This window comes from Cheilinus undulatus, linkage group 22 (assembly GCF_018320785.1).
Source record: "Cheilinus undulatus linkage group 22, ASM1832078v1, whole genome shotgun sequence".
Classification (NCBI taxonomy): Eukaryota; Metazoa; Chordata; class Actinopteri; order Labriformes; family Labridae; genus Cheilinus; species Cheilinus undulatus.
In genome coordinates, this window is record NC_054886.1 from 7,068,903 (window position 1) to 7,082,831 (window position 13,929).

General features: G+C 39.1%; 1 protein-coding gene across 1 annotated transcript in view; it reads right to left on the reverse strand.

Moving 5' to 3' along the window:
• Window positions 1-13,929, reverse strand: part of LOC121504066 (mitogen-activated protein kinase kinase kinase 11) — a 103,934-nt gene that overhangs the window by 35,200 nt on the left and 54,805 nt on the right. The window contains exons 3-5 of the mRNA XM_041778658.1: window positions 8,009-8,157; window positions 5,206-5,381; window positions 1,645-1,891 (exon numbers count right to left, since the gene is read on the reverse strand). Coding sequence (XP_041634592.1) covers window positions 1,645-1,891; window positions 5,206-5,381; window positions 8,009-8,157 — 572 coding nt within the window. The remainder of the gene's footprint in view (window positions 1-1,644; window positions 1,892-5,205; window positions 5,382-8,008; window positions 8,158-13,929) is intronic.

The following is a 13,929-nucleotide window of genomic DNA, read 5'->3' on the forward strand; positions in this document are numbered from 1 at the left end:
CTATATAATATTTACAGTGGAAATGGGACAATACTTAAATTTTAAAGTGTACTAAGTGCTTTGTCAGACCCAGCTTTGTCGTGATATTTAGCTATTGTCATCCTTTTTCAGGAGAAAGAAAACACCAAGAAAGACCAAAGGACTCAGTCTGTTGAAGAATTTTGAGGGTCCCTGACATTGGAACAGTCCTCTAACAGGAGTCGATGACGTAGTATCCTACAAAAACTGCCGTCCTTAGCTTTGAAAAATGGCAATGCTTTTATCCAAATTATGTTTTTTTTTCAGGGACAGCCCTGCTTATTTTAGCTAAACAACGCCAAGTTATATTCTCCATGAGTCACAACAGCATGGCTTCACAAGAAAAGTGGGCTGGGTCTAGACTGGCCTGCATGCAGTCCAGACCTATCTCCCACTGAAAATACATAGTGCATTATGGAATGCAAAATACTACAACAAAAGCTCTGCACTGTTTAACAACTTAAGATGAACATCAGTCAAGAATGGGTAACAATTCCATGTTCAATACTTCAACAATTAGTGGGTACCAGCACATCCAGTTCCTACTGTACAGAATCACAAGATAGATTTCAGTGCCTCATTTTGGTACCTCACCACCCAATGTGATCCCCACCACTCCAAAGGAAAGGCATGGTATATGTAATGTGAAGAAGTTATATTGTGTATCTTTACTTAAACGTTTTATTGGTATCTTATTTCTAAATCATTTACAATACAGAGATGGCTTTTATTCAGCTGTCAAATTTTGGAACCTTTTCTTTTGAAAATATTGATTTAGAACCCATTTAGGCACCAGCACTTTTAAAATAGTACCAGTTTAGCACTGGTATCGGGAAGAACCCAAACGATACCCACCACAAGTCCCCAGACACTTACAGAGTTTTGTTTCAAGAAATATAGTGCAACACAAAGGCAAAAGATACTCCTGCCCCAACTTTTTTGGAAAATTCTGCAGGCATAAAATCCATAACTTCTTTAAATCTAAAAAAAAAAAAAAAAAAGAAAAAAAAAAAACACTCCATAAAGTTTCTTAGTTTGAACATTAAATATCTGGTTGAAAAGGATTTGCATCACTGTATACTGTTTTTATCAACAATTTACAGTGTCCCAACTTTTCTGGAACTGTGGATTGTACTTGCACTTTTTATGCACAACTCATGCCATGCAGACTGGTGATTAAACTGACACATTTAGAGAACAAACTCGGCAGATAAAATACAAACAAGAAGTCAGCTGATGTTTGAAAAGTTACAAAACACTTTAAATCACAATTAAGTTTGTCATCACATAAAAATTCTTCTGAGAGCGCTCTACCTGGCCTTTACGGTAATATACGTGAGCATTTACCAGCAGAATTTATGGATGTAAAGCTAAAAGCTTCACCAGAAATACCTGAAGCTACTCTGTTGCTGCAAAGTTTTGTGCTACAGGCTATAAACTTCCAGGGATCACAGAAAAGGGACTTGACAGCAAGGAAATGAATTGTCAGTACATTTTAGTGCCTGACATTCTGAGAGACAAACATTAAAATGCAGTGGACGACATTGGAGTGCATGGCTTCAGCTGCTTGGCACATACAGAGCAACTAAACTAGGGTTCATTTTACAGTTTACTTTTCACACTCACCTTGAGGCATGCTGATCTTCTCTCCGTTCTTGCACTTAAGTTTGTGCTTCTTGAACGTCCCCTTTCTCTTCTTGACGTTGGGTTTCTCCTGGTTCTGGTTCAGGTGCTGGATGAGGAGGCTGAGCTCCCGTTCGAACACGTCCTGCTCCCACTGGGCCAGCTGCTGCTCGCGCTGACGCAGAAACTCCTCATGGGACTTTTGCTCCAGAGCTGCTCGCTTCAGCTCCTCTTCACGACATCTCAGCTCCTGGAGAAGGAGGAAGGAGAAACAGCTCAGTGAGATGAGGATGGGGGCTGATATCAAAGTTTAGAGTCTTTTTTGTCTTATAGCATGACATGAGAAACCAGAGAGGTTGGTTGAACTGAAGCTTTTAGGCAAAATAACACCTACTTTATTTTTGACGTGTTGACTCAAAAGAGTGTTAAGTTTCCAGAGTGTTGGTACAAATAAAAAATAAAAGTCTTAAATGAATATCACTCTGCACACTAGTACCATATACTACGGCTCAGATACAGTATGAAAAGTGAGATTAATTTTGGTGTTGTGATACCATAAAATGAATAGTACCCAAAACAATCTAACTTGTTTCATCTGCAAGCATTTCTTCTTTAGCACAAAAATCCAGTAGCAAAGTAATAAGTCCTGTCACCAAAGATGTTTGTATACTTCATCTACTGTTTTAGTGCTACTAAAAGAAAGTGCTTACAGGTGATTAATCAAATTACGATGGCAAGCAGCAGAATTTTGCAGTTGTTAACAACTGCCAAACTGTACAATGAAAGAAGGGCTACAGCATTTAGTCAGGTGTTTATAGTATCAAAAAAGATGGTATCAAAACATCCTAACACTGTTAAAGTAGATATGGTTGGTGATTTTCTAATCTTATAGGTTCACATTTTAATTCGCTAATTTACTGGGAAGTGTTTGGCATGTCTTGAAGGTAAATATCAGGATTACTAAAAACAGCCAATTCTTAAGTAAATATACAATAGTAGTTAAAAACTAGGACTGAAACTGATGCTTAACAATTTAGGCTGGCCTTACACCAGAGGACTTAGCTAAAACTTTTAGCAGGTCTAAATAGGCTGACATCTGAGACCCTCTCACATCTAAAGACAATTTGTCAGCAAGTCTCTGAGTTTTTAGTTTCAGACTGAGATTTTGCAAAGACTGGTGGTCACTAACGACAACACTAGAATAAGACTCCTTTTGAGATTATTTCCCATAATACATTTGCAAATGCACAACAACTTTAACAGTGATGAGGAAGGCAGAGAAGGAGATGGAGATTGCATCTAAGTTGTTATCTCTTACAATCTGATGTTCAAAATCATTTCCATCAAGTACAAATGAAAGGAGGATTAAAAAATCAGAGCAACTTTGCAAGGTACTGTAACAACCAAATAAATATCCCGGGCACACCTCAGAATAAAAGTACTGTACTAAAACATGCGTTGTCTCACCAAAGAAACAAATTAATCAGGCTTTTACTTTGAAAAACCTTTTGGAGGTTTACTGTGCCTGTCAAGAAAGATAGTGGTGCAGAGATCTGACTGCAGCTCTGAGCAGAAAAAAGTTTTTCAATCTCTTGAGTTCTAAATTGACATTCAGCGGCTTCAGATTGAACCAAACTTTGTTCATGCTTTGAAAAATGAACTGATTTAACGTGCTTATGCACAACACTGGCTCCAATTGGCTGTGGATGACAGTCATGTCACTGAAAACACAATTTGCATAAGACTAGACTAAAGAGTCGGGGCAATATCAAACAGGTTTGAAATTGTTATAACACCAAGACTGAGGAACGATTGCTGCTCAGGTTGGGTCTTATGACCCACTTACATCTAAAGCCTGAGATCCCGGGAAGTGTGCTGCAACTTTAACTAGACTGTCATGGTTTTACTCCACCTTTGGAATTTAGTCTGCGACTTTGAAATTGTTTGAAAAGTCGTTAGGTGTAAGGCCAGCATTAGTCAACTGCCGATACAAATAATTAGATTGTTTTTTGGGGATGCACAATATTATTGGCATGATACGTGCAGAAATAGGGCACCAGTTTAGCTAAACTTTCAGGGTGGACACCCACATACAGCAGCTAAAGTCTTAGAATCCTGATCCTGACGCTGTTTGGTGAACATCCATCTCCACTCTCTCTCCCCCATATTTCCTGTCTCTCTTCAGCTGTCCTATCAAAATAAAGCAACAAAACCTAGCTGAAGACAGCAAACTTCCATAAAAGCATGGGTACTTGAAAGTTAGCAGGCATCCTTTAGGGTATGTGCATTTAAGTCTCAGCTTTTGATCAACAAATCAAGAGTACTCACTGGTGAAACTGGTAACGTTGTTTTCACAAGTTTTAAGAATTAAGAGATTTTTAAGAGTTTGAAATTATGGCCTACAACTTTTGTGATTAATCTGGATATTTAAAACACAAAAACTGATGTTATAACAGACCTCATATATCTAAATTCAAGATACTTTAAAATATTTTTCGATGTTAGCTATTTAAACACTTGTATTCCTCACCATGCAGCCAGGTGCCTCTAAAATAGAGGCACAAAGCCTCAAAACATAATATTGAGGGAAAAAAAGGAATACACTTACAAAGCATATCATCGGTAACAGCAGACACGAAAATGTCCGCCCATATTTACCACCAGTAAAATGACTGTAAGTACCAGCCATAGGTACGAATAAGCTCATAAAGTTTAAGGCTGGACTGACAGATCTGCATCAGATGAAGTCTTTTTCTGTGATCATCCTCATTCCTTAAACTTTTACGTCTGAACTACATTTATATATTGGAATTGATTTCTGTATTGTCAAAAGAAATCTGTAAATACAAGTATATCACATGTTAGCAAACATCTCATATCCCCTTTTTTTATTACGTCTTTAGGTGTAACGCTCCCAGTATGCCAGCATTTTCTTTTGTATTTTACCCCCAAAAAACAAGACTTTTATCCAACATGTGACTTCTTCTGCCTGATACAGAACAATCTCTGTATCAGCAGTTGGTGTGCTGGTTGCCAACTTTAAATTGATATGACACAACAGATAAACATCTAAATCTGACAGTGGTTAAGGCCACATTATTTGCTGATCTTTGTCAACAGGGCTGATATCAACCAACACCGATATTAAACTGATTATCAGTGCAGATGGATTTGTTCTGATGATCTGAGTTTAACCTTGTGACTGAATATGACCTTGTAAACTACGATAAATAATGAAAGGTTAGTTTGGTTGCAGGATTGGAACAACATACTGTGTGAATAGTAGCCTAGTAATGGCATAATGCACTGATTCCTGTCATCAAAGCACCAATCGTAGATGAACTGCTGCAACAATCGACAACCAATGAGGTCATCTATCCTCTCTAATGCAATAACTATTAAAAATCCTATACATACCATATGCAAAATATGTGAGATTTGATGTTTTACTTTTTAAAATGCAGATAAAATCCAGGGATCAAACAAAAAGATGACAGCCCCAGAAAGAAGAATGTATTCATTATTTAAGAAGGTACATGAAGAAGAGACTCTGCCGTGTCTCACCTTCTCTTTGGCCCTCAGTTCATCAAACATGTCCTGGATCTCCAGTTTCCAGTCCTCCTGCAGAGAGTGGAAGGAGTCCTGCGGCATCTCTTCCTTCACCTGCTGCTCCAGAGCCATCAGCTGGGACAGGATGGAGCTAAAACTGGGTCTGCGGTGGGGGTCCTGGTCCCAGCACTCTGTGGAAAAAAACACACAAATGACAGAGTCAAAGTCAGATAACAGAACCCTATTGGTGTCAGCAGAAACCTAAAACCCTGATTTTAGATCGGTGTTGGAGCTTTAATAGCTGGCATCACTCGTGTTACAATAGTAGAGAAACAAACAGTAGAAAAGCAAGTTTCTCTAGTTGATATGTATTTGTCACACTGAAATGTTTCAGCTCATCAGAAACATGTTAATATTAGACAAAAATAACCTGAGTAAATACAAAATACAGTTTCAAAATCATGATTTCATTTATTAAGGGACCTAAGCCATCTAAACCTACCTGGCCCTATGAGACAAAGTCATTGCCCCCTAAACCTAATAACTGGTTGTTCCACCCTTGGCGGCAACAACTGCAAAGAAGCATTTGGCTAACTAGCAATGATATTTTCGCATTGCTGTGAAGGAAATATGTCAGAATTTTTTTTGCAGAATTGTTTTAATTTAGCTACATTGGGGGGGTTTTCTAGCACGAACGGTCTGACACAGCATCTCAATCAGATTTTAGTCTGAACTTTGGCTAAGCCACTCCAAAACCTTCGCTTTGTTTTTAGTCCATTCAGAGGTGGAATTGCTGGTGTGTTTCTGATCAAGTTTGCTTGAGCTTGAGTTTGAGATCATGAACTGATGGTCAAAAATTCTCCTTCAGGATTTTCTGGTAGAGAGCAGAATTCATGGTCCCTTCAGGTATGGCAAGTGGTCCAGGTCCTGAAGCAGCAAACAGCCCAAGACTATCGCACTACTACCATTTTTGACTGTTGGTATGATGTTCTTTTCATGAAATGCTGTGTTAGTTATAACACAGAAAATGTTCCCAAAAGTCTTGAGGATCATCAGGACGTTCTTGTCAAATGTGAGACGAGCCTTTCTGTTCTCTTTGGTCAGCAGTGGTTTTGTCTTGGATCTCTCCTGTGGATGCCATTTTTTGGCCAGTCTCTTCCTTATTGTTGAATCATGAACTTTAACTGGGTTGAGTGAGGCGTGCAAGTCCTTAAATGTTGTTCTGGGTTCTTCTGTGACCTCCTGGATGAGTCGTTGATGCACTCTTGGAGTAATTTTGTTAGGCCAGCCACTCTTGGGAAGGTTCACTACTGTTCCAATTTTTCTCTATTTGTTGGTAATGGCTCTCAAGCCTTAGAAATGGCTTTGTACCCCTTTCCATAGTGACAGCTGTCTGACTTTGTTTCTCACCTGTTCTTGAACTTCTTAGATGGTGCCATGATGTGCTGCTTTTTGAGATCTTTTTGCCTACATCACTTTGTCAGACAGGTTCTATTTAAGTGTCTGACAGTAACCAGGCCTCGTCAGACTGAACTCAACTGTCCAAAAACAATTAACTCATGATTTAACAAGGAGAAACGATTACTTTTCACATAGGGCCAGGTAGGTTTGGATGGCTTTTTCCTTAATAAATGAAATCATCATTTAAATTCTGTATTTTATTTTACTCTGCTTATCTTTGTCTGATATTAAAAACTGTCTGATGATCTGTAACATTTAAGCATGACAAATATTAAAAAATCTTTAAAAAGCTATTAAAAAAAGCTTAGGCAGCACTTCACAAAAATAGGTATTACTACCTCAAATGTACACTATTACGCGTTTATGCCTGGCTGTCACCAATAACAGACAGTAATTCAACAAATCAGGAAACAGTAGACTAAAGATGAGCAACAAACAAAAATGCAAGAGAAAAAAAATCCATGTTATCTGTGTGGTTATGTGTCGTTTCCTTAAAATAAGTGGAAAATATGTGCAAGAGATCCTCTCGTCTCCAGTAGTTTCACTTCTTTTCAGCATTTTCTTGAATAAGGAGACCTTAAAGAAGGAAGTCAGCATCACATATACTTATTTTCACTGTGATCAGGGCGGTTTTATCCTCTTTTTGAATGGTGTTAGTATTAACAGTTAAATGTAGGTCAAAAGATTGATGTTTCTGCGCTCCTTACACTCCAATTCGAAACGACTTTTCTGCATTCCCTCTAATTTTTATTTACACATCCCTCAGGCGCTTGTGTGAGCATGATCTGGAGTCAAGCTGATCACTTATTCAAAGTGTTATGCTTAATTAACTTGCTGTGGGGGTTTTGCATAATTTGTTGCGACGCTTTGGGCCCTACAAGGAGATCAAAAAACAATCCGATAATTAATTAATCCTCTGAGGTGGCTATCAGTGGTTTTGTGCACTGATCTATTTTTTCAGCAGGACCAGAAGAGGCAAACTGATGCCAAAAGACAAGGGTTAAGTAGAGAGAATGTAAACTGTCGAATGTTTCTGAGGAGAACAGTGGATAAAAGGCTGGCAGAGCCTTGGTGACACTGCTTTTATAGTTTAAAACTACACAAAGAAAACGGGTACAAACATATTGCATAAGGTGGCTCTGGCATAAAAACACTTCCTCCTCACAGCCACGTTATTAACAGCATACAGGAATTTGTTTTCTCAATTTCTACCCAGCTTTGGGGAAATGGAAAGAGAGCATGTTGTTGACACCGATTTGATGTCACGCAAGAGCTCTCTCACATCAGTGAACTGAGAAACCCCGCCTGAACAGAGCAGCCAGTGCCTTTGATTACATTTCCCACAAACATGTCCTACCTGCCATGAGCTGAGCAAAGGGTTGGGGGCACGTGGATGGGATGGGCAGGGTGAGCTTGTTGACAGCGACTCCGTAGGCGACGGCGAGTCCATCAATCCCTTTGTAGGGTGCCTCTCCTGTAAGCAGCTCCCACAGCAGAACGCCATAGCTGGAAGGAAATAAACAGAATACCTATCAGACAACACAGCCAGACCAGTATCAAACACAGGAGATAGCCTTTATTTCACTGGTTCTCTACTGGTCTAGCCTCAGGATCCTCCACCACCTCCTTCATGAGAAATAAAAGCTCTTGTGGTCAAAAAATGGAACGATTATTCGATCCACACATTGGCAAGTATTTTTTTGCCAAAAATAATCACATCCACACATGCTATATTCATTAAAACGTCACATAAAAATGCTAAATTGCACCATTACATGCCATAAAGAGCACACCACGTCAACAGTAGTGTTTCCATTATTGTGCAGACGAAGCAGCTAGCTCACAGACAAAAACGGTGTTCATCTGCCAAGTCCATATCACTTTAAAGTTGTCCCACTTAACTCAACTGAGTCCAGTCTCATCCAATCTGCCAACGTTGGTGACAGGGTTTGTGTCTTCAGAGTTTGTATGCAGGGTATATACATAAAAGCTGGCATCAATTTTGTACTTTTTAAGACCTTTTTCAAGACCCTCTAAATATATTTCATACAACATTGCACCTTCAATTTGCATGCATGTTTGCATGCATGTATTTTGCAGATAGCAAGATTAAAATGTGGCAACATGGTCAAGGAAATGCAGATATTTGTTTTTACATGCAAGTAAAGCTTTCTTTGAGCTGCTGGTAGTGTTAACGTTAATAGACTCTGTGCTAGTATTTCACTAGGTAAAAGCTTCACTTCAAAGCTGCTCTTTATTTTGTTTCATGCATCAGCTACAACACTTTCTTCACCAACCACTCCTCAGAAAACTTACGTTTAACTATCACTTGCATGCACACATCTCTGGATCACATATTCAACTTGCTAGTTAGGGACACAGCAGAACTTTGAGGATGCACTGACCAGAACATTAACAAGCATGCAGACTGACTGGAGGTGCTCCACTATAAAGTTAAAACTAAATGAAAAAACAAAAGGAAAAATGAGCCTACAAACTCTTTATCAAACATATAAATGTCTAACAACATCTTAAAAAGATCAGGGTGATTTTTCCTTCAAATTATGACAGCTGAATCCGTCCCAGTACTCCTTAGAAAAGCCATTTTTCCAGTTCAGTTTTCCAAGCATCTTCTCACATTGTATTTTGGATATTTGGTGCATGTTATCAATATGAGCTGGATCTGCAAATGCAAAACATTTTAAACATTTTAAAATATAATGTAAACACCACCAGTTTGGGGTAATTTTTTAATGCAAACCCTGATATTTTAATATTGTGCCTGATTGGAACATTCCTTGCACTCTTTCAAACTTTTGTTGTCAGGAAGCTCTTTGATGTAGAAGCAAAATAGGTTTGCAACTAAAATGAATCAATAGTGAATTGGATCAAATTGAATAATGGAATGAACTGAATCAGGATCTTGTGAATCGGAATCGATTTGATTCAGGCAATCAATGGCAATACCCAGCCCTGATGTGGATGGGCATACTGAACTAAATTATTTGGAAAGTAATGTCAGATTTCATCGCTTAGCCATGATGTGCACAAACATCAGTATACTAAAGAATAAAGTAAAAGGAATTTAACCAACTTTAAGTGAAAATAATCCAATAATTCCAAAATAAAGAGGAAAATGGGCAAAATCAGTTAAAAGTGGCAAAAATTGAGTTTTGGCTGGGCTCAGAGAAAACACTGAGTTTTCAGTGTTGCCAATTCTGTGGGCAGGCCTGCCTACATGTGGACTAGTCCTTACACCATGATTTTTAAACATTTTTGCCCAAGGAACACCTAACATCACGCTAAAATCTTAAGGCCCACCATATTTATATCCCAGCACACTGTGAATTGCCCCTAAGCGAATAGTCACCTCGGTACACCATTTGGGAACCGCTGCCTTTAGGCTGGCTCACACTGCCAGATACTTGTGCTGATTTTAAGTCTGATTCCCTCCTCTTGACCAAAGAAAGCAAAGGCTTGACTATCAAACAGTTGTAAAGATTATCTTTCCAGATTTCTCTGTGGTGTGAGGTGTGTTAAGAGTAATCTTTCCCTCCCTGATCTGCGATTAGAGCTGCTCTGATTTGAGATGGTAAAACATGTTCAGTGTGTGTGATTAAAAATCCTGCTGTGTAGAGAAAACACAAGGACAGCCAGGCAGGATTGTTACATGGAATAGGAAAATAGCCAGTCAGGAAGCAAAGTGACTGAAAGTGGAAGCACAACAAACTGGATTCTATCCCATGGCCAGTGCGTTGAGGACTACAGCCTCAGCATGCAGGCGCCTGCTTGACCAAAGGAGCTAAAATGATGCCCTGCAAAGCGTGTGATTTAAGAAAGAGACAGGACAAAGCATCAGTACAGGAGGGAGAGACACACATGCATACATTTTACTACATTTCCCAAGATAACATGTATGACTTTTTGGCCCAATTTAGAGTCCCACCCACCAGTCAAGAGCCACTACTTTATATGATCCTACAGACTTCCTGTAGCTGCTCTACAGATAAACTCTTCCACTTGTTGTCTCAGCAGTCCTATGATGTTGATGAGAGATGGCAGGGATATCTTAAAGGAATATTCTACTCTGGTGAAACCTCTTGGTTACATATTTTGCGATCTACATTTCTTAGATAAAAGAAGGTTTAAGGATTGATCTTTCCAGCCAGCTACTATGCAACAGGCCGCAATTGCTGCAATCTTTCAAAGAATACGAGCCGATCAAAGTAAATCAGCTAAAGTGTTAGCTGTAGCCATGACAGGCTTAGATGGTTATTAAAACAGGCTGACTACATTGTAGATACAATGACCACGACAGGCAGTGATCTTTAAACTTCATATCCAGGGGGTGTGGTGAGGCTAATGAATGTACTATTAGCTATAGATCTCTACAGAAATGTTCCATATCTACTGATACCAATGCTGATAATGTTGTAGTTTTCCTCAAAAAGAAGGCCAGCATGTGGAAGCTATTTACAAGCGACTCCTAAGTTCTACAAGGTTAAATGATTATTTCTGTCAGTAGAGCCTGGTGTCTTTGAGCCGAGCAGAATAAGGGCTGTGTCTTGTTTTAAAAAACATCCTACCTTTTTTTAAAAAAAGGCCATTTCTGTAGGAATCCTTTTGGTAATTTGTCATGCACTTAGAATAACAGTCTGACTTTGATCGGGCGCCTTAATGCTGCAGCAATTACATCTCACCTTGCAGCTGCAATCTCCTGGAGCAGGTTCAAACCATTTGTACCCATCAGTCATTTAGAGACCAAATGTTTAACAACAACGCCAAGGTTTAAAAATACATCACTCCTTTTAATGCATTCCCTTGAATGTTCAAATATTAGAACATCTTTGACATTATGGGTGCCAATCCAAGGTACAACCGAGACAAAATTGCATCCATACATCTGCCAACACTTCAGGATCCTACGCATTATAGTGTTAAAGCTGATGGTTGACATTTGGGAACAAAATAAGCTAAAAATATCAACATGATCTGGTAAGCAAAGCACAGTGTTAGCTAAGATTTGCTTATTTACTCACCAGCACATGCACTACCTTTTCTAGCTTATACAAGGCTGTGAAAAAAAATTTGCTTCCTTCCTGAGTTCTTATTTTTTTACATGTTTGTCACACTTAAATGTTTAGGAAGTAGGTCAGAGGATCTCAAAAAGCAACACATCATGGTGCCACCTAAAGACATTGAAACACAGATGAGAAACAAAGTCATTCACATTTTTCAGACTGGAAAGGGTTACAAAGCCATCTCTGAGGCTTTGGGACTCCAGAGGAACATGGTGAGAGCCATTATCCACAAATAGAGAAAACTGTGAACAGTGGTGAACCTTCCCAGGAGTGGCTGGCTGACCACAATGACTCTAAGAGAAAATCAACAACTCATCCAGGAGGTCAAAAAAGAACCCAGAACATTTAAAGAGCTGTAGGCCTCACTTGACTAAGTTAAGGTCAGAGTTCATGATTCAACCATAAGAAAGAGACTGGGCAACAATGGCATCATGGGAGAGTTCCAAGACTCAAACCACTGCTGACCAAAATGAACACAAAGGCTCATCTCACATTTCACTAAAAACATTCTGATAATCCCCAAGACTTTTTGGGAAATTATTGTGTGCTCTAGGAAGACAGAAGATGAACTTTTTGTTTCATCTGTAGTAAAACAGCATTTCATCAAAAGAACATCAGACCAACAGTCAAACATGCTAGCTGCAGTGTGATGGTTTGGGGCTGCTTTGCTGCTTCAGGACCTGAACCACTTGCTGTAATCAATGGAACCATGAATTCTGCTCTCTACCAGAAAATCCTGAAGAAGAATTTTTGACCATCAGTTCATGATCTCAAACTCAAGCCCGCTTGGGGCATGCTGCAGTAAATAGTGCCTAAGGGTGCATTCACACCAGAGCTGTTTGGTCCACTTCAAACAAACTCTGGTCCATTTTCCCGGATAGTCTGGCTCATTTGGAGTGGTGTGAAAGCTCAAACGAACTCTGGTGTGAACCAAACAAGTGGACTCTGGTCTGTTTGAAAAAAGGGGGTCTCGGATCGCTTCCAAACAAACCCTGGTGTGGTTCATTTGAGGTGTGAAAGCAAAGCAGACCAACTTGTGAACCAAAGACGCAATAATTATATATAAAGTAAAGTAATAAAGCGCAATGATTAATATGTGTATTAAATCAATATGTTATTTAATGCTTTCAAATACATGTTGGTATCTCGTTTGGTGTCTGTGTAGCCATAGCAACATGTCGTAGTCGGTGCTGATTTATTCGTCTCATATAAAGAACGACAGGCTGGACAGCTTGCCGCCTCGCCGGCTGCTCGTAATGCCCCAATGCAAAAGTAGACAGCGTAAATTTTGTGTTTTTCATTGTTTATGTGGGGAAAAAAAGACCAGCTGACGCTGAGGGTGCCTTTTCCACCCAGGGCACTGAGAGCTCAGAATGCTGGACTACTACGATTCTGAATTAAAAACAGTGCTGACAGCACTAAAAAAGCTGGCTATGGACACAAGCCTTAAAGTTATAGTAAAAGTAACATTTCTGCAAATATTCTCCAAATGTCTCAGTGAGAGCTTATCATAAAGGCTACACATTCCAATCAAAACTATCCAAAAATTAGTGTAAATTCCTGAAAATCTTTTCCCCCCAAAATTTCTAAACAAATACCCCAAAATCCAAGATTCATTCTCCACAACTCCATGAAAATAATGGAAATATTTCTCAAAATTTTCAAGAAATTCTTAAAAATTTTAAAGGACATGCAGCCCCAAACACACACACAATCAGATCCACAGAAATGTGCAAATAAGGTTAGCAACTTTCAATGAAAATACCTCAAATTACAAGGAAAATTCCTAGAAAAATTCAATTAAATTCCTAAGGATTGCAAATACTGCTGCAATCGGAAGGTTGTGGGTTGAACCTGAGGTCCTGCAGTTAACCTCAATTTGCTCCCACTGCTTTGACAGTGGTGTGTAAATGTGTATGGATGGGAATACTGACGGCCAATTCTCCAAACTCTGCCATCAGTGAGTGAATGTGGAGTGAACAGACTGAAAGGGTGTGAATGGTTAGGTTGGGTATGTGTGACCTACAGTGTAAAAGCGCATCAAGTAGTCAGACGAATAGAAAAGCATTATACAAGCTCAAGTCCATTGACAAATACATTTACCAGATTTCCATAAAAATGACTGAAAATGTCCTAACAAATTCCCCTAAACATCCAAACAAATAAACATGAAAATACAAAAAAATATTTCAAAGCA